General features: G+C 40.3%; 3 protein-coding genes across 3 annotated transcripts; 1 reads left to right on the top strand and 2 right to left on the bottom strand.

The window, feature by feature from the left end:
- Positions 1-1,066: 1,066 nt before the first annotated feature.
- slc30a8 (solute carrier family 30 member 8) lies at positions 1,067-11,733 on the bottom strand. Its single transcript, XM_085261868.1, has 10 exons — positions 11,356-11,733; positions 11,146-11,257; positions 6,001-6,167; positions 5,489-5,635; positions 3,897-4,050; positions 3,617-3,783; positions 3,387-3,499; positions 2,521-2,626; positions 2,293-2,427; positions 1,067-1,804 (listed from the first exon to the last, which is right to left on the bottom strand). The coding sequence occupies exons 2-10, from the start codon at positions 11,217-11,219 to the stop codon at positions 1,659-1,661; spliced, it is 1,209 nt and encodes a 402-aa protein (XP_085117994.1). The 5' UTR covers positions 11,220-11,257; positions 11,356-11,733; the 3' UTR covers positions 1,067-1,658.
- Positions 11,734-17,234: 5,501 nt separating this feature from the next.
- On the top strand, positions 17,235-23,177 carry LOC146548941 (uncharacterized). Its single transcript, XM_085263167.1, has 2 exons — positions 17,235-17,621; positions 21,298-23,177. The coding sequence occupies exons 1-2, from the start codon at positions 17,424-17,426 to the stop codon at positions 21,583-21,585; spliced, it is 486 nt and encodes a 161-aa protein (XP_085119293.1). The 5' UTR covers positions 17,235-17,423; the 3' UTR covers positions 21,586-23,177.
- Positions 23,176-24,285, bottom strand: LOC146548942 (alanine and arginine rich domain containing protein). The gene is made up of 2 exons (XM_085263168.1): positions 23,812-24,285; positions 23,176-23,612 (listed from the first exon to the last, which is right to left on the bottom strand). Exons 1-2 carry the CDS (start codon positions 24,034-24,036, stop codon positions 23,490-23,492), a joined length of 348 nt encoding a protein of 115 aa, XP_085119294.1. The 5' UTR covers positions 24,037-24,285; the 3' UTR covers positions 23,176-23,489.
- Positions 24,286-24,576: the final 291 nt, after the last annotated feature.

Below are 24,576 nucleotides of genomic sequence, written 5' to 3' on the forward strand. Positions count from 1 at the left end.
TGGGTTGGTCTGAAACTGCTGATCTGATGGGATTTTTCCATAACCATCTCTAGGGAAAAAATATCCAGTGAGCAGCAGTTCTTGATGTCAGAGGAAAATGGCCAGACTGCTTCAGGCTGATAGGAAGGTAACAGTAACTCAAATAACCACTTGTTACAAACATGAGAATGCAGTCCACTAAACCATTACATCAGTGTTCCCATTCAGAGATTTTAATTTGTTTAGGTTCTATTTCAGGCTGCAATTTATCACCTCTGTTATTATTTTTCTGATTTGCATGTTTAGTCACCATTTAAGACTCAAGAGTTTAAAAAGCACAATAAAGTAAAAAACAAAAAAAACCCAACCTAAAAGTCTGAACTGTGAGCTGCTTTTTTCTTCCTCTTCGACTGTATAATGATCATTTAGTTTGATCTAAAAAGAAAGTAACAACCTTGATGAGAACACCTCAGAGGCCTACTGAGCTGTCCTTCTAAAAATAATGGACAGGTGGTGTCATCCGTGTCCGAGTGGGGGCTGTAGTTTTTGCTTAAGCATGACTGGACTTGAAATGTGCTCGTTTATGTGTCTTTGGTTGTGGAAAACGTGAAAACAGATTTACAAAACTTGAATCAAGCGGTGAGCAAGTAGCTAGTCAACCAAAAAAAAAAAAAAAAAAAAAAAGGAGTTTTATCTTATTAGCATGTTTATTAATGCTTTATTTAATACAATAAATAATATGTCCATTAAAAATATAAAATGAATGATTTAGCTGGCACCAGCCAGCCACACGTCAGTTGTTATTAATGATTACCTTGTCCACGCCACTGAAGCTCAGGACACCTGCAGCTCACACTGCAGGACACAGGTGGATAGACGAAGGTCAAACTCACACAAGCCATTAATATCTGATTGTCTGCAGCATGCCAGAGGCTGGTGGTACAACGAAACAGCCCCCGAGGTTTACTGAAAACTGCAAATTGGCTCAAGGTCAAAAAGGTGGGGGTTAGTTATGGTGGAAATCAACCCCTCCCCCCAAGATGCATTTCTTATTCCACTGACACAGAGCAAAACTCAGAATACAGAGTATTTGAAAAACATGAATATTTTATTGAGTTTTTCCACCTTACTTATGCAAAGTTTGAAGAAGTGTTGACATCATGTATGAAACTACACTCAGGAGTCTGGTATAACAGTCAGTGTATAGAAAAACATACTATGATAGAATGTGCAAATGATGGTTTGTATCAGATGTCTGAGGTCAATAAAGTGAATAATTGCTTAATCACACAAAACCACAACACCCTGTATCACTGACACGAGACTTTTGAACTGCAGTTTTGCATAGACCCCTCAGTGATTTCAGTTTCACAATGAACACTTTTAAAAGCAGAAATTGATCATGAAAACTATACCTACGAATGGATAAAACTTCCCAAAGGAGGGGGGACATTAGTGTTTCCCGTAAAATCGTTTGCATTCAAAAGCCACCCTCATTGCTCTTTTAAACATTTCTTTAGGTCTGTCAATACAAAGGCACTCTAGACACAGTCGTGCAAGTTTGTCACTAAGCCCTCAAGGTCCCCAGCAGCAGCGCCGACTGCCATCGACACATGCGCCACAGCAGACAAATCTTGGCTTTGTTTCGCTGGGATCAGTTGAAGATTTACGGCGGGTTCCTACTTCTTAGGGTCCTCACACAGTGTGCACCCAGGCTTCAGGTCGGCCTGCCTCTCCATCTGAATCGTAACGGAGTGGAATTTGTAGGAGGCAAAACAAGCCTGTGTCATTTCCCTGAGGACAGTCTGAGCATCCACTGACTCATCTGTGGAGGAGAGAGGAAAACAAAGGGATTGGTGATAAACCAAATGTTAGTCACCTTTTGTATTTATATTGCATCTATGAGCTTTATTTTTTGGTCAAGGATGACCAGGAAGAACAAAAGGCTGAGACATAGTAGCAACCTATCTAACTAAAATTTGCTTTTATTCCAGACTATGTTGTTCCAGTCTTGCACTTACTATTTTGAGTGCACAAGTACATTCATACCATCAAGTACAGCTATTTAAAGTCCTCTACAAGTACCCAGATGGTGTATCCATATTACTTAAAAAGCTGAGCGTGGAATAGTGCATATGTCTCACCCTAAGTGGTTGCCATCTTGGCAGAATAGTGTATGTCCTCTTATACCATCCATTGTCTTCCCCGTAGACTACATCATAGACGATGGATGTGATTACTAACGATATTATTAATCACATCCAGATTAATAAAGAACCCATCAAGTAGCATTCCCCCCCAATTCTTTCTTACCTATGGCTACATGTGCCGATAACATAGCCTGGTTCACGGTGAGGGCCCAGATGTGAAGGTTGTGGACCGCTGTAACACCTTTCACCGCTAACAAGCCGTCTCGCACCTCACTGTATTTCACCCCCGACGGAGTACCTGAGGCATGGATAGAAAAGACAAATCAGACTCTGATTCCAATGAAAACATTAGCACTGCACTGCAGTGTTGATTTAGTAATTTTAGCCTCACCTTCCATCAGGACAAGAAGGATGTCTCTCAGGATGGTGAAGGTGGTACATAAGACCAGGATGGAGAACACGAACGTGCAGATGGGGTCAGCCATCTTATATTCTGGCTGAAAGAGAAGCACGGAGAAAATGAGTTATAGCAGAAATATTTAATTAAACAAATTCATTTATATTAGTGAATTCACTTCAGTTTACATAGCTCATTTAAAACCAGCAGGAGTTGACCCAAAGTGCTTTCCAATTGAGGCAGACAGTAACACCATTAATGGTGCTGTCAGTTTTCCAAGCTGAAAAACACCGTCTGCTATACAACTGCTATTTATGAAAAAGTTCTGTTTATTAGAGCTCAGTTTCTCAGTGTAAAAATCTGCACCAGTTACAGAGGAAAAAAGGCCCCAACTGCTTCTCATTAAAGAACACGGGACAGTGGTAATTAATTACATCTTATATAAGAGGAGGCCTTAATTTGGCAGTAATGACAGTCTGGGGAAAAGAACTACAACACACTGGGCTCACTGAGGACTCACTGAGGACTCTGCAGAAAGGCACGAAATGACTGAACAGCACGTGAACAGTGAACATGGTACCATCTTTCCTTTTGGAAACAGCCCCGGCTTTGTGCTGCTTGACATTTCTCAGGGGGGAATGTGTTTTTAGTGCTGAGAATATTGAGCGTTGGAAGCTAAAAATAATGCAGGAATTGTTACATCAAAGCCACTGTACGCTGCACGCGACTAGCTACTGGGTGTATGAACATTTCGGACTAATAATTATCAAAATAACATCCACAACTTCAGTAGTAACTTTTAAATTGTTTTAAACTGTTGGGTCACACTGTGTGTGCAAACAGAAAGAGAGAGGCCTTACCTTGAAGAAGATGATGATGGCGCTGACGAGCACGCTGATGCTCTGGAGAAGATCTCCCAACACGTGCACAAAAGCTGCTCGCACACTTGCATTGGCCTGCTGAGCTCTCCGTCCTGGCAGAAGAAGAATAACAATAAAATCAATTACAGAAAGCATTTTTCTTCCATTTTAATATGAGGATAATGACCTATAATATTAAAATGGCATAAAAAAAACGTTATTTTACTTACCGTGATCACCATGATTTTGCTCTACATCCGTACAGTCATCACTCGAGTGTGTGCTGTTTGAGATCTGATTCTTGTCTCCTCCTTTCTTGTGACTGTGACCATGCCCATGAAAGCTGAGCCCACCATGACTGTGGCCGTGGCCGGACTGATTAAGGGCGACCGCCATGCTGTTGAGAGAAGGACCATTCTTCAAGAGTTCAAGAAAAGTGCTGCCTTCCTTTCTGCAATGGCTTTAATTAAATCACAAACTCCAAAACGAACAAGCCTTCACTTTACTCACATGATATTGGCCACCACAGCACAACCGGAGGTAATGAGCATGATATCTCCCTCGATGGTGTAGTCATCACTGATGAGGCGCTCCACGGCCAGGTAAACCAACACTCCTGTTACCAGCCAGATGGTGAAAACAGACAGCAGCGCACCCAGGATCTCTGCATTAATAAGAAACAAGGAGAGAGACAGGATCTGCAGTCATGCACACTGCTGGAAACAACAAGAAACAGCAAATTGCTCAAATTTCAATATGCAGTTAGAGAAGATGACTTGATAAAAATACACACAGTAAGACCTGATCTAGACGGGAAAATAGAAACAAATAAAATACAGATACTCTTTTCCCTCACGGGTCCCCGCTTTTTGTTGTAGCCAGTTTGTTTTTTCCCCAGAGGTAAAGATATTTGTGCCTCAAGTTATTCCACTTCTTTCTATATTCCCTCACCTCCATATTCCGATAGCTTCAGCAACCTCCCTCCAGGAATTTGGTGGCATTTGTGAGTTCTTGATTGAGGAACTGGTCCAGCTCCACTTTTAAGTATACTAGAGCAGCGGTCCCCAAACCCCGGGCCTCGGACCGGTACCGGTCCGTGAAACGTTTGGTACCGGGCCGCGAGAGTTGAGGCTCAGGTGTGAAATGTATGGTTTTCAGGGTTTTTAGCGTTATTTTGTTATCGTTTTTATCGTTAACTCAGTTTTCCTGGGTCTTTTCACGTGTGTTATGAATAAATCTTCTTTTTTTCGGTACCAGTACTGGTTTTATTTTGTTGTATTTATCCGCGACACCTTAAAGGCCGGTCCGTAAAAATATTGTCGGGCAAAACCGGTCCATGGCGCAAAAAAGGTTGGAGACCGCTGTACTAGAGCAGGTTTTAATACACTCCACTGACTCAGTTTTGCACTATATTGTTCATATATTTTTTCCACATTTTGATATTGTTATTTATTTTGGGTTTATGCTGCTAAACCATTTTTCATTGTTTCTGCAACAGTCACAATTAAAAGCATCTTTTGCAGCTTACATCGATGCTATGATTATTAGTCTTTATATTGAGATGATGATGGTTATTCTCTCCCTGATAAATTTAAAAACTGCAGAGAAAACGTAGCCGAAAATGTGCAGGAGGAATCAATGGTACTAAACAGCTAAATCACAAGTTGCTACAGGCACAGCTTACCCAAAAGAATGTTTTGGGGGTAAGCTGTGTTCCTGAAACTGGTCAGGAACTGACGAATTTAAAAGAAACTGAACCTTTTGTGGCTTTTAATGATTTTATGTTTACGACATTACATAAACATAAAAACACAAAATGTAAAACAAACAATATAAAAAGGTATCAAAGTATAATCTATCAAGTTGAAAAAAATCTTTTAGTTTGAGACTATGATGTGATCTTTTATAAATATATCTGTGATGTGTGGATGCAGGATGTAACTCCTAGCATATGGCACTGAAAGCTCTGCTATTTTGCAGTGACATCCACTTATTTTGCATGCCATGTTGGTGAAAATTAAGTTGCAAAGGAATGAATAAAATAAAGAAAAGCTCAAATAAATTACATACTAACTGGAAGACGCATCCTGTAATGAATGTACCTGCACGATGCCAGCCGTAGCTGAGTTTGTGTGTAGCTGGTCTGGAGGAGAGCCAAAGGGATAACAGGCTGATGATGAAGCTGGTTAAGTCCACCAGCAGGTGGGCAGCGTCTGTCATCACCGCAAGGCTGCCTGCGAAATACCCACCTGCAGAAGGACAGAACCAGGACAGTTAGTGAAATGGATTAACTACTTGGTATATTAGTGCAGCAATGTCAGATTTACACTTGTAGGGATACAGAATGTATATATAATTCAAGAAAAATAAGTAAGGTGGCCACAAGTAGGTGTGAGAGAGCTGGCTGAGGACAGACAAGTGAGAGGAAAGAGAAGTACGAGGAGTGAAGGAAGACAGAGATGGTCAGAGGTTACAGAAAATAACAGAAATGGCAGCGTGTATTGTTGACTTACAAACAATACGCAAATATCAGCTGTCATCATGGGATACGCACCGAGAAAATGAGAACAAAAAAATCATCACAAAATAAAAGCAGAAAACGACCGTGACTCACCGAGGATTTCACCAATCATGAAAATCAGGCAGATGACAGAAACCAGGTAGAGCCTCTTCCTGGCAACTTTCCTCTCCGTCTCTCGATCCTCCTGAGCACGGCTGTTGTCATGGCAGTGCTTAATGTTACCCGTGCCATCTTTCTGTAAGATGTTGTGGTTTGGCACACTGGATACACAAAAACAGAGTGAATGCAATGAGTTGTGGACAAAATTTTTAACCCTTAACATTAACAAAAACTTCTAGAGGTAGATAAGTTACAATTAGGCAATAAAAATGTAAAATAGTTATAGTGAAAATGCCAACATTTCCCAAAACAATTAATTAGCACATCCTCATTTAGGTTTGACAGCATCTGCTGTAGATAATGGCAGATGGCTTGAATATGAATTGAGGCTGTGGTTTGGGGAAGGCCTCAGAGGGGACTGATGGTGGCTCCTGGGCCGAGCACATCCCCACGTTCTAATGAGTAGTAGATGGATAGAAAAAGAGAGGGTGGGGTATGAAAACAAGAAAGAACAGCTTATAGTGCAGCGGGATTCATATATAGATAAAGAACTGGAAAGGGAGTGTATGGCGGTGTGGTCCTGCTCCTGAAATGCAGATAAATTATCTCCAATTCTGAGGAAAAATGTGGATGTTTTGGAAAATTTTCAAGACTTTTAACTTTATGTGCTAATAGCAATGGCACATTGCTATTCTGCTTGTGTTTTAATTATGTCGTTGGCAGCTTTTGCGTTATTTTCTCTTGTTCAATGAAATAAATCTAGCCTGCTTTATGTTTGAATATTACAGTCAAGTTCAGAATCTGAGGTGGAAACGCGAAGTTTAATCACATTAACAGCAAATGCAAGATCTGCCTTTCGTGTAGCATCTGAGAGCTCTGAAATGTCGTTGAGTTTCCTCTAACTGTCAAATTTTTGCTCTTAGGTCCTATACTCTTTTTAGCACTTTGCCCTGATTGAAGCCGCTTGACAGCTATGTCACCATGTTCAGTCTCGTGATCCTCCAAGTCCTGCGATTCAGTGCTCTTACCCTAACGAAATTATTTTAGTTAAAACATCAACAACATGGTTATTTTTAGCACTAACGTACACACTTTCTGATGTATAATACAGTGCAAAATTTCTGTGTTCATTTCAGTAGCTTTATCTTGTATCCATTTCAAAAGTCATTTTTTCCTGTCAGATTTAGACAGCCATGGGTTGTAATACCTGACAGTTTTATCCAGTTCTATTAGCCTATCCACATATGCAGTTACCTCGATGAACAAATCGCATACATTTTAATCCTATTTTCCCGTTGACTGCATGCAGGTCAGTCAGGTACAGTCAGGACTAGATGTACCCTAAGTCTGATTTAAAGGAAGACATTCATACTTGTACAGTCAGGGAATCACTTAAAGGGATGCCTTTCACTAAAGAATAGCTATTAAAAGGGGTGAGAGTTCTGGTTGAACTGGGGAACAAAAACTTTGTTTCGAGAATGTTTGTCAGGCTCTTTTATGCCTAGAGTGTCTGACTGAGGGTAGGAGGTAGAACAAGTGCCACCCAAGGTGGAAAAGTTTAATTATTTTCCTTGACTTCCTGAGACACTGAGAGCTGGAGATGTCCTTCAAGCAGAGCAGTGGGAAGTCACTTGATTCCTGGGCAGTGTTAACGACCATCTGCAAAGGTTTATTCTCCAGAGTACCACACTGATGTAGTACACTTACAATGACTGAGGGGTAGAAGGCCACCAACAGCTTTTCCTCTATGTGACTGCTCTGCATAAACTATCAGGAAATGTATTCTCTATGTGGATTTTTTTTGTTTCTTTTACCATTTCTGCTGTCTTGGCAGACCTCTAAGTGCCTCTGCAGTATGAGTTTTCAGGAACTTAAAGCCATAATCTGTTGCTTTAGTGGAGGGTTGGGCCTTACTTTTTATCATCTCTTTGGTTTTACTGGTGTTGAGTTTGAGGTTGTTTGCAGAGGACCACACAGACAGTTTCTGAACCTCATCTATGTCAAGTTAAGTATCCAGCAACACAAGTGTCATCTACAAATTTAATAAGGGTGTTGGTGGGGTCCACTGGATTGCAGTCACGTTTGTACAAAACAAAAAGCAAAGCATAAAGGACAGGACTTAGCACACAGCCCTGACGAAAGCCAGCGTTAAGTATGAGGTTAGAGGAGCAGTGGGGGTGATTGTGTTAAAGAGACTTCCTGGGTGGTTCAGTGTGGTGAGGAGGGCTGTGGCTTTGGTATCCTGTGTACATTTGTTTGCTCAATAAGCAAACTGATGTGGATCAGAGTTAAGAGGGACGCAGCCTTTGATGTGCAGTAATTCAAGTCTACGTTAACATTTCATGACTACTGATGTCATTGGCTATGACAAACAGGTGGGAAAATCATGGCAAATTGGGACTGTTGTGGAAGGTCACACCAATAACCTATACAAAGAAGACCATTTTCTCCTACACATGCTTGACATTCTAGCTTTGGAACCATGTTTGGGATTTGGCAGGTGGAGAAACCCTAAGATTGGGTGAAGCAGCGCAATAGGAGGAAAAGAGGTACTCAAAAAAAAAACCCAAAAAACAAAACAAAACAAGCATAATTTCATTTGTGAACTGTGAACATCTTTGTGTACAGTCTGTGACCAGCTGACCTGTGCTGCTACATTAATGTTCACTGCTTTTTGTATATTTAGGACTGGAGATTAAGCAAATCTTTGACAAGCCGTATGGTAATGTACTAGTACATTTCTCGTATAAAAAGTAGAATTAGGTCAGAAAGCTGAGGACAGGAAAGTTGGGAAGTTGCAAAAAATGTAAATAAAAACAGAGTGCAGTCATTTAAAAATCTCATAATTCATAGTTTATTCATAGTATAACAGAAAACATTTCAAGTGATTTAACTGAGAAAGACTTTGAATGTCTCCTCATCTACAGTAAGTAGCATTTAAAAAAAAAAATATATATCAGAGAATCTGGAGAAACCTCTGTGTGTAAGCGATAAGGCCGAAAATCTGTGAAAATGTATGATTTTTTTAGGCCCTTGAGCAGTATTGCTTCAAAAACAGGGCTTTAACGCGGAAATCACTGCATGGGCTCAGGAACACTTGTTGTGCAAAGAAGGAGCCATACAACAACATGATCCGGTAACAGTGTTGTTTTCTCTGGACCAAAGCTGATTAAAAATGGACTGAGGTTAAGTGAAACACTTTTTTGTGGTCAGACGAGTTGAAATTTGTAACCTGGAAAGGCACCATCAATGCTGAAAGGTATATACAGCTGTTAGAGGAACATGAGCTCCCATCTATGGAAGGCTTTTGATATTTTAGCAAAGAAATATTAAATTATACCCTGCAGCTTTGGGGGTTGTAATCAAAACCATCACCTTAAATATAGTAATTCATCACGTATTATTAATCATTATATTACTATCAAGTTATTTCTGCTAACTGGCCATGAACAGTCAGCTCTGCATCAATCCAGCCACAGAGAATCAGTGATAACTTCACCAGTCTATGTTGTAATAGTAATTTTACAATGTATGTTGAAGGGATATTACTGCCCTCTGTTGGTGTGTTTGTGCATTACATGCAATAAAAGGTGTTGGTTAAAAACATCAGTCTAACCAGCGTAGCCGGTTAGACTGGTGCCTGGTAAATGGCCTGTATTTGTATAGCGCTTTTATGAATTCTCGAACCGGCAACTCCATGACATGTTGGTCAGTCACAGGAGCTCGTTCAGTGAGAGACTGAGATTACCGAAAAGCACCACTGAACGACACAGGAAATCATTCCTGCCTGTGGCCATCTCCCTGTACAACGCATCCACTTAACACACTGTTTGCTGCTACAACTACACATGTTTCTTTTCCAGCTATTTATTTATGAGTGACTTATGTATGTATGTATGTATGTATGTATGTATATATATGTATATATTGTACTATTCTTAGTTAGCGTATTGTCTGTCTTGTCTTAATGTTGGTTTAAAATGGAGCACTGTAACAAAAAATAATTTCCCCCAGGGATCAATAAAGTATTCTGATTCTGATTCTGATTCCGATTACAAGGCGAACGATTACAAGGCGAACTCCCAACTCTTGAGCCACGATCGCTCGCAATGTGAATGCATCACAGGGATGAGAAGGAGAAAGCGCTTGGGAAGTCATTATTTTCTTATTAATGAGCAAGTACCTACACACCAAGCTGCAGTCCACAAATAAATAACAAATTCGACAACAATGTGCATAAACTATCTTTACAGAGCTGTTATGTTACATTGTTATATGTCAGTGTGCGTTTTACCTGGATTAAATAAACGATATGTAAAAGTCACTTTACCAAAAGCTGCTTGCTCATTCTACTTCATAACGGTACTTCTTTCTGGCTCAGATCTGACTTGATATCATCCATGACAGGTGTGCTTGACAGATTATAGATCACCAAGTCCTTGGCAGCGGTTTAAATACCGCTAATCTTTTTTTTTTTGGCAAATACCGGTGCTCCAGGTTAACTAGTTAATCCGCATGACACACTGGCAGAGAAGACCACTCGATGAAAATGATCAATCTGTAAACAAATCTAACCAATTAGCATAAAAGCAGTTAATCTGGAACACCGGAAATCACTTTTTGGCACGACTATTGTTACACCTCATTGTAACCCCCCGACTAAAACTGACTTGGTCTTGTAACCTAATAAATAATAGGGCCAATAACAATATTAACATCAGAGGACACCAAACAAACAATCGCTGATTAACGAGTGTTTAAAAGTGGGTCTATGCGCTGCTGCTGCACTCTGTGCACACTTCCCTATTAAGCAGAAGTAGAGCCGGCTAAATGATCCGAGTCAGACACACATTTGCACACAGCTAATCTCATCAGACCCCCAGACCAGTCCAGTCCCGTGTGGAAAACCAGTAGGTCACAGAGGAACGTGAGCAGACACTCCCCCAAAGCACTTTGTAAAACTTTGAAACTACCCTTTTCTGTTTCTTTTGATTTAAAATACAATTTAACACCAAACCTTCAAGCACAATGAATATTTTTAAGCTTGTTTTTATTCACCTGTTTATTGTTGGAAACAGGGAATCACATGTTCCTCTACTCTAATCTGAAACACTATTAAGACAAACTTTAATCGTTTACCTTTCCGGTGTGCTGTATCTCTTCTTCTCTTCTGACACCAGGTGAAAATTCTCTGGATCCTTGCTTTTAAACATGACTGCTGTCTTCTCAGACAGTCGGAAAAATACTCAGACTAAAAAATAAAAAAAAAACGTATTTAAACAAACATAAAAAAAGAAGTAAAAACAATAATTATATATATATATATATATTAATGTTCAGTTATCTCACTTAAAATCTTTGTTTTCTTCTCTGATCTTGAGTTGTGCCTTCTTGAGACGTCTTTCAGCGGCCGCTGGATGTCTTCTCTAACGAATTGGGGTGCAAGGCGCAAAGACTTTGATGCAATCTTGTGACTAACGCTTTGCACCGTGTGCAAACGCAGAGCCGGCCGGCCCGAAGGACGGCGGGGGAGGTGATGGCACACATGGGGTCCAAAACAGACACACTTCTGTAATAAATGTAACATATTAAAGGGAAATAATTTGGGGCGAAGCTGAATTTCCTAAAGCTAATGAATATTTTGTGTTTAAAACCCAAATTCAGCTTTGATTATTAATTCACTAATCGGGAGAGGATTTCACTGTTTCACACATCCCAAACTACCGCTCGAGTTCTTCGGGGTCCGCCCACCTCCTCTGATCAGCCGGCACTCACTGATTACATAATCAAACCACACGGGCCGTGCGCCCTTTCCTCTTGCGTTATCACTTAGCCATTATTTCCAAATTCAGCAAAACTCGTCTCCGATGAAAGCAGTCTTACTTAACACCCCGATTTTAACCCCCGAAAGATTCCCAAGCACCTGCACGTACAGTGGAATTAACTTATCAATGAGATACTTTATTTTTCACTTTGAATGGAAACAGCCACTCACACTGAGTCTTTATTGGCAGTGTGGAGCATATTATTAGTTCAACCTGAACAGCTTTGACTGAGTTGCAGAAACAGAAAAAAAGGAAGAAATATTCGCGTGGAGCTGACAGGTAAAGAAAAGAAAAACGACACTAATTTTCAATCTGTGGGTGGATTAAACAGCAGCTATGTCGGTGATGTTTTTTATTTTGTTTATTCTTTATTTGGATCGGTAATGAGCCAATAACAGCCCCGGGGGAGTTTCAACATAGTGGATGGGTAGCAAGTCTTTCTAAAAAACTTAGTCTCGCTTTTGTTTTGGCGACTGATTCAAAAAAAAAAAAAAAAAAAACCCAGAAGATGGCGACAAGGATCCACTTAAACAGACCTACATGTCTACACTTCATTAATTTAGATCTATGTTTCTATTTTTAAAGTGTGTCTTCATTCGCTTTAGTTATCAAAATGATGTTAAAAGAAAAACTCGGACTCGTATGAAATGTTTGAAAGAATAACTGGCATTAAAAGCGTTAGCCCTGCTGAGTAAATGCTGATACGTTATCAGTTGGCAGTAACAGTGTTTTTAATCTGATCGATCATAGAGATTGCTTTTTTTTTTTTTTAATGATTTTGAATAGCTGATCTGCTGGGATAAGAAGGTGATAATAGATGAAGAGAACGGTGGTAAAGAGAGTGGAGGAGGCGAGGTCAGGGGAAGGAAATGGAAGAAGATGGAGAAGTTGGCTTCCCTTTGAGGAGGTGGTGGGATGAGTACAGATTGGAGCAATCACAGGGCAAACATTAGTATTTTTTTTCTTTCTTTTGATTGAATTAAACCTTTAATTCAAAATTAAGCTTCCTACAAGGTGGTGATCAATCGCAATGATAATTTATTTATACAGTACATTCCTTTAAGATAAACCAGTGTAGGTCTGCGAAGTGTTAAGGAAATAAAAACACAAACAAAACAAACTTTATGAAAACATAAAATAGAAGTTAACACACACATATATAAAGTTTTGAACAGTAAGCCTGTGAGAATAAAAAGGTTTTGAGTTTGTTCCAGTTGACCTCAGATCAGCGTTCGGATGGTTCCAAAGAGCAGGACCACAACTTAGACATTCACATTACTCACACTCTCATTACACATACATATAGGATCTTGGGGGTGGGCACGATACACGGAATCCAAAGTACCATCAGGGTGTACACCCCACCCCTGGCATCGTTGCCCACCTCTCAATTTTAAATACACGTAGACATTGAGGGCTAGCAGGAGGGACCATGCGCTTACCTGCTGCTCTCTGGCAGGTAGCTCCATGCCCTCCTGGGTTTTAAATGCACCTTAGAACACACATGCATCAACACTACAATGAGCGGGTGGAGGGAGGTTTGGAGTCTTCTCCCACCCCCATTCTCTGCGACCTGCTGGAGCGGGGGGGCTAGGAGGAGGAGTTGGCCGTCCGACTGCGGTCTGGAGTGTGGGGCCTTCCTGCTGCTGCGGAGTCGGGGCGGTCTGCCTCCCCCCACCGCAGGGAAAAGGGTAACACCACCTGGGTCTGGGTGCAGTTCCCCCCTCCAGGGGCAAGGGTATCTAGACCCGGTTTGTAGAGTACGCTTGGGGAGTGTGATCGTGTGTACAGCGTCTCTTTATGTCTGTCTCCACGTTGGTTGAGTGTGGAGTAAGTGCATATGAGAGCATGAGGGTGGGAATGGATGTTTGTATCTGTGTGTGCCTGTATGTCTGTGTCTATATGTCAGGTTGGGTGTCAGCCGCCACCTCTCTGGGGACATCTCAGGCCCTCCAAGGTTTGAAGGCCTGTCTCCCCCTACCACCACTTCCCCTGCCAGTGGCGGACCCCCTCAGATATCGGTGCGTTGGTGGTTCTTTGTGTCCGGGGATGGGCATCCAGGTACACACCGGCTAACTCCTTGGCGGCCGCGTATCGGGGCCTGGAGCCTGGGGCTCGCTCGGGCCACTTCGGAGGTGGGGTGCCCCCGGCCTCTCGGCCTGGGGCTCGGTCACTCAGGCGCGGCTGGCTGCCGGCGGAGCTCACGGGCGCGTCACTGCAACTCCCCCTGGCTTCTGCTCCGCGGCTGCTGAGTGAGCCCTCATCTGGGACTCTCCTCAGCTCTTTCTGGGACAGTGGCGCGGCTGCCCCTCTGTTGGTCTTCCTTGGTCTCTTGTGTTCTGGGGGCCTCTGGATGTCTGGAGTTTTGATCTCCTCCATACCTGCTTCATGCCCTGGAGGACGGGGCTGTGGCCCCCCCACACCCTCTAGCAGATCATTACATGAAGGAACCTTTTAAAAAAACAAGCGCGTCCATGCTCACAGGTGTACACACGGGTGATCACACCCACAAACTACACCCTTTTTGGCTCCTACCTCAAAGCACACTGTGTTCTGTTGATCTTATGTGCTGCACAATAATGTTTAATATTTAGTATTTACTGTCATATTCCCATATATCATTGTGATGTTGTTTATTCTATTACTCTTGTTCTCTTCTGCTTGTTTTCTTTTTTCTTTCTCAGCAGGTGACCCAGGTGATTGATATATGCATTTTTTTCTTCTCTGCCCGTTCTGTTGGTTTTTGTCTTTTGCTCTTCTCCCCCGTCCCTCTTCTCAGCTGTTTCTCTTTCCCTCTTTCTTTCTCCCCTTCTTTCCCCCAGTCAAGTCTGTCCCGTATTCAGTAAGTGAAAATAAAAGAAACAATAAAAGGTGAATCAAATGGACCATTACGGCAAGGCTGGGATGGTCAATTTGGTAAAGTAAATCCGTTGGGCATCTTTCTTTGCCTTTAGACAACAATTCTGATGGCAAAAGAGCCAAACGGGACAGGCAAAAACAAAAACAAAAAAAAAAAACAAAGAGCAGGACCACAAAAACTGAAAGCAACCTCAGCACACTTAAATCTAATTCTAGGGACAGTTAAAGGATCTGCACCTGACGACCTGAGAGGTCTAATTTGGTTATTGACGCTGAGGAAGTCAGAGATCCACTGGGAGGCCAAACTATTAAGAGCTTTATGAACTAACAGAAGGATTTTAAAGGTTAGCCTGTGTCGAGCTGGGGGCCAGTGGAGAGACTTGGATACTGGGGTAATATGTTCACATTTCCATGCACTACTGGCTACTACTGCATTGAGTTGAAGTCATTTTAATGATGATTTGGATAATCCTGCATGGATTAATCCATTTACTGCATCAATTTCTTAGTCACTTTAATATAATAACTTGTTGACTTTTTATATACTTTTTAAGTCGTAGACGTCAGTTTTGGTAATCATATTGATGTGTTTATCAAACTGAGGTGACCGTCCAAAATAATGCCAAGGCTCTTGATTTGTTTGCTGTGTGTTTCAGAGAAGGGCATGATAAATATGAACAAATTCTCTGTCTCTGACTTTTTGAGTCAAGAATAAATATTTTTATTGTTTCTGTTCAGTTACAAGAAGCTTCTACATATCCAGCAGTTCATTTCCTCAGTGCAACTTACTAGTTTGTGAACAGGAGATAGATAATATGAGGAAAATGATAGGTACAACCGAATGTCATCTGCAAAAGAATGAGATATTATAGCTATGATATGATTCTTTATGAAAGTACCAAATGGGAGCATGTAAAGGTTGAACAATAATGGTCCAAGGACAGACCCCTGAGGAACCCCTGATTGATTTTTTGTTTTTAAGCGGACCTAAAACTACTACTTGAAGCATAAAAACTCTACCAGAAAATCCCATGGGAGAATGTGCAGCCATTTGTTCCCCAAAGATCAAGCACACTTGGGCTATGCAGCAGGATTTTCCACAAGACATCACATCAGTGCTTAAAAGCAATGGAGGGTTTGAAGGGTTTGGAGTGGTCTAGTCAAAGTCTGAACTTACATTTGATTGAGATGGGTTTTTTTCACAACCGTAAACAGACCATTAATGCTGAAAAACCCTCCCAATATGGCTGAAGTGAAACAAATATGTAAAAAAAGGGTGGGACAAAATTTCTCCACAGCAATGACTAACTCAGCAAGTGCTTGATTGTAGTTCTTGCTGCCAAGAGTGACACAACCCGTCATTAGGTTCAGGCTGCAATTGCTTTTCCACACACACCCAGGTAGATTCTCAATCCCCTTTTCCCTTGATAAATGAAATCATAATTTAAAAACTGCATTTTGTGTTTCCTCAGATTTATCTAAAAGTTGTTTTACAATCTGAAACATTTAACTCTGACAAATATGGCAAAAAATAAAAAAAACAAAGGAGGTCTGAAGGGGGGCAATACTTTTTAACAGCACTTCTATGTGCAAGAGTACAGCAACATGATTGGTTCACACCATCTCTGCTGTTAGAAATGATTGTCCCATAGATTTCTTGTGCCATGTTTTTTTGTCCAGGGATACCAAAACCATGACGCTTACCCCAGTTTTAAATCGATCTTACATTCAACCGCCGACAGGCTGAGACAAAGTGCCTTTTGCAGAAATATAATTGAGAGTTTCACCCAATGCAGTGTGTGACGTTAAAACACTTACATCAGCTCTTTTCATTCCTTTTGAAAGCAGTAGTGGGAACATGACACACTTGCACAATGAGACTTGAAGACTTTTTTAACTCCTTTTGAGAGGGGTGACGTTTGCTTTCTTAAACAAGTCTAAAAGTGGAGTCAGTTTAACTCTAAAAATAGTGTGTTGGGGCTATTTTGGTCGATGCAGGCTCCGTACAGCCGGCCTGTGTTTGGTTTACCAAAGCGTGTGAATAGATGAGGAGTGGGTTGCCAGGGGCTACAGAGTGAAGGGAAAATGGCATGAGAAGGGTTAGTTACACATGGCTGTTCACACTGTTCTTTAGATCCTGACCCTGACGTAGGCCACTCAGGGCAGTGAGCTCCACGTACACCATAGGACTTAATGTTTATGCCTCTGTCAGCATCATCACCTTCCATCATCTTTTAACAGACCAAAACTCACTGAAGCTGTGTGAGTTTACACAACAGGACCCTTGTGTCATCTTCAAGACAACCACCGGGCTAATTCCCTCATCTCCTTCCTAATGATCTCTGTGTTTGTGTGTCTGATTTAAAAAAAAAAAAACAAAACAAAACAAAAAACCAAACAGCTCCACATCAGGCATCCGGACAATTCACTGACGTCATACCAGCTCAGTGGCATTCGCCAGACCAGTGCTACCAGTTCACTCTGCCAAGCAGTTGGGGGCTAATGTTTGCGAAACAGACGGCAAGAAAAAGGAGGAGAGCAGAGGGAGGGAGGAAGGAGCATGTTTGAAAGATGAGAACGGGAGAGAGAGAGAGCTCCTCTTAAGTCCTCCGAGCTGGCAGGGCTCATAACAGAAGACGAGGCTGTTTGCAGCTGCATTACGGCCGAAAACAGGCAAGACGCAGCAGAGGGTGTAGAAGAGACTCCGGTTAGAAGAACTATCACTGACCTAACATGATGGAGGTGGTCCTAACAAGACTGCGGGACTTCTCCTGCAAGACCTCCACCTTTGATGACTGCAAGGGAGCACAAGAGAGCACAAGCAGGGACCCTGAGGCCAGAACCAACCATGTCAAGGAAGGGTGCACATCTGGTGGAGAAGCAAGCAAACTGGACATAGAGAGTGCACTGGCCTGGCTGCGAAGGGAACTGGTAAGACTGGGACTCTGATCGAGCCTGTAAGGGAAACGGTGTATCCCTAATAAATTTTGTCTTGCTATACGTATATAACACCTGCAGATTCCTGTTTCCTGTTACAACTATATTAAAGCCCTCTTTAGTTTTATTGTGGCAGCTCATGTTAGAGTTGTACAAAACTATGCGTTCTGGGAATAGGGGGTGTTTATTTACACAATAAAGATTTAAAAAATATTATTTGTCTGTACTAAAAGCTGCATGCAAAAAAATATAATCTTGTGCATGTAAAATGAAATTTAAAACACTTTCAGAACTTTGGGTCAGTGCGATTCAAAGTTCTGTGTAAGTCAGAGTCAATCATTGTTGATGAAGAAATAACTATTTCGTATATAATTTCCTTAAATCTAGTAAAATGTTGCAGTACAATAGTACAATGTTGTTGTAGTAAATGTTCTAGTTAAACAAATTGATTTTGTTGGACTTGCTTAATCTGCTGACCAAATTCATGAATTTATTTAGCAGTTTTAGCCAAATGATGGAATATGACAAACATTACTGAGTTAGTTCACTAAGATTAGAAATCTTGTCCCATAGTTTTGCATTTTTCTTTTTCAGACAGTCAGAGTGGCCACTGTTCAGCAAATATTTCATAGATAGGGCCACATTGGCTATATTGCTTCAGGAAACAGTCTAAATACTTCCTTCACCACTGATGTGTGTTATTTTCTGATCTGCACAGGTAAGAGTAGACTTTGAAATTTCGGGGTTAAAATGACCCTTTTATTTCCAAAGTGAATTGTGAAATGAGTTGAATTCAACAGATAAACAAAGCATGAATTATTGTTTTGAAAGCATTTTATTTTTCTAAATTCAAACTGAGGTGAATATAAAATATCAATTTTGCTCATTTACTAAATAGCAACAAAATCTATGACCTGTAAATTCTTCTGCGTGGCCCTTTTGTGACGTCTGTGGGAAGTCTAAAAACATTTTTATTGTCTGTTGTGATAAAGATCAAGTCATTTGTCCCACCATCAGAACGACTTCTATGGTCAGCCCTGATGTTTTTGTGTGTGAGGCCCAAGTTATTGCCTTCTTTGTTCCTCCGGCTCCATGTAAGTCATGTTCTTACAACGTCACTCCCTTTTAAACCACCGTCACCATGCAAAGAGGCTGTGTGTGCATGTGCTTGTGTGTCTGCGAGTGCAAGGCTCATTGTCACGGCTTGATTTATCGCTTGGCATTTATTGCGACTGCTCGTCATGGTAACCGAGTGTCCTGAGCACACAGAGAAGAAAACAGTCTGAGCGGGAGCCGGACAGAAGAGCAACAAGGAGAAACAGAGACATCCTGGAAACAGGCCTCAGAGGAGCAGCAGTGAATGAGATCCTTAAATTGTCTGTTTCACCTTCCTTCAGATAGTTTAAGGGAGGTGCTCAGGCTAAAACCTTTAACCTTTAAATTCCAGAAATAATCCTCAAGTCTATTTATTAGATGATGTCAAGCTTTTGGCTCACATTGCATTTTTTTTTTATGAGCAGGACGAGCTTTGCATGTAAAAATACAAAATTAGACAGTCTCCGTTTTTTTGTCGCACTTTTGCCTCCTTAAATAAAATAAATTCAGATTTTCAGAGTTTTCTGTTTATTTATACATATGGTAACACTTCATAATACAGTCAATGACAAAGTATGTAATTCTCCTGTTATCAAATAGAATTTTATGTGTTTTATTTAAAATGACAATGTAATTATATTTACCTGCAAATACTTAAAGATAACCAATACAATAAAGGGGAAACAAATCAGGTTTTTACAGGAAATGCAGAAAAAGCTATAATGTAAATAAATTACACATTAATTATAAATAAATAAAAGTAGTGAATAAATCATTTTAAGTGGTGTAGAATTTATGGTAATTTTACAGAAAAGCAAACAATTTCCCCGTCTCACATCGTAAATATACTTTATACACCATGGCCAGGCCATATTATGGAGTGGATTCATCTTGCCTGTTTACTTTTTTTTGTTTTGTTTTGTTTTGTTCCATTACTCAACTGTCCTTTTATCAATTTAGAAAAAATAAGTACCATCAAAAATTGCAGGCTTATGTGACCTTATCGTGATGGGGTCAAGTCAACTTAATGTTCTTTTCTTTTACAATCACTATTCAAAGAAGACTTTTAAAAGGACCTCCTTTCCTTTAAAATACCTGGAAGCCAAGGTCAAGCCACTCCATAGTGCAATCCGCGGCCATGAAAAGTACAGTGTACTTAATCATTTGTGTTTCCTTTCTTGTAAAATACATGAAGTTATGCAATACTTGAAATTACTTGCGCATTACTTAAAATGACTTATAGAGTACTTGAATTTGTTTACAGTACAATTATTGTAAAACCTGGCTTTTTACCCTCTTTTTAGTGTACTTACCTTTAAGTATTATAGGCAAATATAATCACATTGCAATTTTGAATAGAGCACATCTGTAGATGTGATTATTTAATGCATACAACAATCCAAAGATCTTTATTCACTCTGGAAAAATTTTTGCTTCTACTCATCTTAAGGTTGATTTGTGGCTTTTCTAGAGCTTTTGATCAAAATGCATTAGGGGGAGAAAACAACTAAACTAAAGTCGAACTAGACTAATAAATCTATTGTTTTCTATGTTATTTACTTCATTAGTTTCTAAACTTAACATCTTGTTTAAATCGCCTAAGGAGATTTTTTTTATCCGTCTCATCAATATTTTATAACGATTTATTAACTTTCTTTTAGCCTCATTCAAAGTAATCTTTATCATAACCTTATATTTAAAGACATTTGAATTTACAATATGATCATTTCCCCCAACCCATAGCTGTTCCACTTTTTGTGTTCATGAGATGAATTTAATGACACGGATGCCTCTATGGTATTATTCTCCCACACTTAAACGAAGATAATTAAGGATAGAAAAAAGAAGGAAAATGAAACAGACACACCAAAGACAGAAGATGCATTAAGTATCGCTTATAATTCATAAGCAAAATGTGATAAAATATCACCAAAAAGTCCCAAAGCTTTGTGCTGAGGCTGAGGTTGTTTTTTTCTGTGGTTAGCATACTCCCTGGAAAAAAAAAACTCATCTACAGACAGAAGCTGATTTGAGAAGCCTCTACATTATTTGAAAAGGACTAGTGTTTGTCATAATGAGGTGAAGCCCAAGATGGCTTGATCTCAAAGAAGAAAAAAAGAAAATCACGGTTTTCTCTTAATTAAGTGTTGACAAAGGAAATACAACCAGAATCTTTTATGCACCGCCTCAGCCTCAGTTTGAGCCTGGTGCTGTAATTAACCGAGAAAAGAAATGCAGATCGGCCCGCATTCCTGAGTGCTTTGCACAGACTTGGACACTAGATGGAATTCTGAATATCTTATTTTACAATGCCAGTAGTTGGACAGCCTCTCATAAAAAAAGGAAAAGAAAGGGAATGACAGAAAGATCCATTTGCATTTGAAAGAGGGCAACACTCAAATGAAATGGCTTACGGTTTCAAAGCGAGCACAACCTGCTCAGCTTCATTGAGATGGAAAGAAACTCTCTGAAGTTCGCTTCACAATTCTTTCATTCACAGTTTGGTATTTGGTCCTATTTGTCTGTTTGCTCTGTGCTTCTGTGAAATCTAAACAGATGTGTCCTCCGTGTGTAGATGGAGATGCGTTCTCAGGATCAAGCCCTGATTCGACAGCTGATGGAGCTTCACTCGGGCATCCAGGAGCTCAAGCAGGAGCTGTATGAGGAGGAGCAAGAGGAGGAGACGTATGAGGAAGAAGAGGAGGGGAGCTACTGGGACTCTGAGAGTGAACAAGGAAGCGGCAGTCTCTACTCCAGCTCAGTGGAGGGGGGCTTTTCCATTTCCTGCCTAAAGATGCCTCAGCAGCTTTATTCGGGCACTTTATCGAGGAGGATGTTCTGCAGGAGAAGCTCTGTGCCTTAAAAAGTCAGACAAATTTTTCAAAAATGTGCCTTTTAAGGCAGTTAACAAAGACAAGGTGGAGTACGGTGACCCCATTTTCCACCGCTTCACTTAAGAAAAAACAAAGCTTAAAGTCATTTTAACTTACGGCTGCATACAAATTAGCCAACAATGTCATGGCTTATACTTTATTTTTATTTTCATAACACGAATATGACATTGTAAATGAAAAAAGGCACCTTAGACAAAAACAAATGTTTTTTTGTTTTTTTGCAAAACAGGCTAATTAGTAGTTGTGGGGCACAACAGCCATGTTGTTTTTTTGTTTACTTGTTTGTTTTTAGTGTCAAAACGTTGAGTATATCCATAAAAATACATGCTGGTGAGTTATAACACAAGTCATCCACCTTCCAGCTCGATTAATATTCATAATAAACACGTGTTTGTTTGATTTTTCTGTACCAAGACGTAAGCTGGGAGTTTTTACATTGGAGTCTAACAGGATGAACTACTTTTGGAGTCACCCTCAAGTGGCCATTAGAGGAACTGCTGTTTTTGACAGTTCTGTTTTGCCTATATTTTTCAGCCATGAATAAATTATCATTTTATTTGCATATTACTTTTCAAAATAAACGTCACAAAGTGCTTGACAACAAAAAGGATAGAACATCAAAACAAAAACAAAACAAAAGACAGCAAATGGAGTTTAAAAAGATGAGTTTTTAGCTGTATTTTAAGTCCGCACATATCAGAGTCTGGAGTACACTGTCTCCTTTAATTCTCAGCCTTTTATGATGCACAGCCAGCAGGTACTGATCACATGACCCCAGGCACCTGTTGGGTTGTATGCATGTAAAAGTTTACTGGTATACTCTGGTGAGTGTCCATGCAGAGCTCTAAAAGTTAAAACAAGAATCTTAAAGTGGAGTGTGAAGTTGATGGAACTAAATTAACAGTGTGACATGTGAGAAAAGAGTACACCCAGGTTTACTGAAGTCATAGTTATGTGAGTGGTTTTCCTACAGACTACTACAGATTAAATAAAAAAATATTTTTTAAAGAGTATGATGTAGCAGGAAAAGTAGGATTCATGATTCATGCTGTCTGGAGTATTTTATTAGCCAAACTAACCCATCAATGGCTGTAGCATCATACAGTATATACATTTCCAGTATGTATATATTGTTACTTTATATTTTAGTATCTGTATTAAACAATGACCTAAAGGCAGTCTTTTGAAGCACTGTGTTAAGCGTTTTCTCTGTCTAGACAAATATTAACATGTACTGTACAAACATGTGAACATGTCAGTAACTGAAAGCCTGAAAAGTCACTGATATTTATTCTGTCTGACCAGAAATGTAATTCAGTAGGTCAGGAGGTTGTTTTTTTTATATCTCCATGTGTTCATTGTAACTGCAGATAACTATTCTGATTTGACATATGAGTTTTTAAAATGCTCTTACATGTAGATAAAGATGGGCTTTTTTGTTCTTGTTTGGGAGTGACACTTGAATGTATTTATTAACCATTCCTGAATTTTATAGCACTTTTTAAAACAGGTACTGCAGTGGTTACAGTATGCCAGCTAAATAAAGACGCAAAGACGGTGACATTGTACATTTTATTTCTCTTACATTCACACATTTATGTCTTTTTTTTCTTTCCACTTTGTTTATCACAACTTTGTGTAAGTGCAAATTTTCTTCAAAAAAGAAAAGAGCAGGATCAAAGACAATTCAACATATTGCAACCTTCTTTTTTTTCACTGAAGGTATTTTACATGCAACTGCTAACTAAGTTCCTTTACAGTGATACAACTTATTATCATAAGCAAGTGCATTTGAATCTTTGCATCACAGTCCTTACTTTCTCCACTATTCATTCCAGTAAAAAAAAAAAAAATAGACTTTTGCTGGAGCCAGTTACTGGTGGTTACCCCCTTCTACCTCCACACATCCAAAACTCTCCCTCCTTAGTCTCTGGATCTCTGTGTTGAGCCCCAGCAGTGTCTGAGCCAGCTGGAGGTCCTGGGAGCGCATTTCCAACTGCATGACAACAATGAAAGAAAATAATTAGCATAACCAAGCTACACATAAAATTACTAGTCCTTTGCTTTGATTTTTCATATGCATGAATGAACTTGGTTAAAAATAATAGATGAATAAAATACCCATGACTGTTAATACCACCTGTTGAAGGCTAAAGATAAATAGCAAACAAAGTCAGATTTTTAAGATGACCTACCAGTTCAGACCTCAGCCAGGTTATCGCTCCATCTATCTGTGCCCGCCGCAGCTCTTCGTTTGCTTGATAACTCCTGCCCACGCTGACCAGTCTGACTGTGGAACCAGAGTCCTGGAGATCTTCTCGGGACTCTCCTGTCACTCTGAAGGCATCAATTAATTTGTTCTTTATGTTCTCCAGAACCATAGTTGACAAAGTGTCCTCACTGTGACTGTCTCGATCCATGCTCGGAGGATACAGATGTGCTGGCTGCTATGATAATGTTCCTCCCAGCGCTTTCTTTGACTGACTGATAAACACTTTGTCATAAAGCTTTCGGAAATGCTGCCTGCCTCGTTGTCTTCTTTACACAACACTGCCCCCCTTTTACAGATCCTCACCAAACTGGTCTTCCTCCTTTCCTTCTGTGGACAGGGCTCTACTCCACAGGTTTGTGTGTGCCTCCTCAGCAGCTCCAATAACCTTTTTGCCTGCTTGGTGTTGAACTGGCCTGTTTTGTCATTGTTACTATGGAGAAACACCCTCCGCCTGCGTGGCCACCTCCCTCCTCCTGCTTCTCCTCCTTCTTTCGGTAACCCTTATAAGAATAGTGGAAGATCTTGGACAAAGACTATTGTTGCCTCCAAAAAGAACTGAAAAGACCCCTCCAACCGGTGCCACCACACCCTCCCCCCCCTTTCTCTACTTCTTTTTCTCTGCAAATCCTGCCCCCATACAATTCCAGTGTGAGAAATGTGCTGTGAGTGAGCTCTCATTTGGACAAAG

The sequence above is a fragment of the Mchenga conophoros genome, linkage group LG22 (genome assembly GCF_057382185.1).
Source record: "Mchenga conophoros isolate Kocher_MC1m ecotype Shallow Benthic linkage group LG22, M_conophoros_male_GT1.1, whole genome shotgun sequence".
Lineage (NCBI taxonomy): Eukaryota > Metazoa > Chordata > Actinopteri > Cichliformes > Cichlidae > Mchenga > Mchenga conophoros.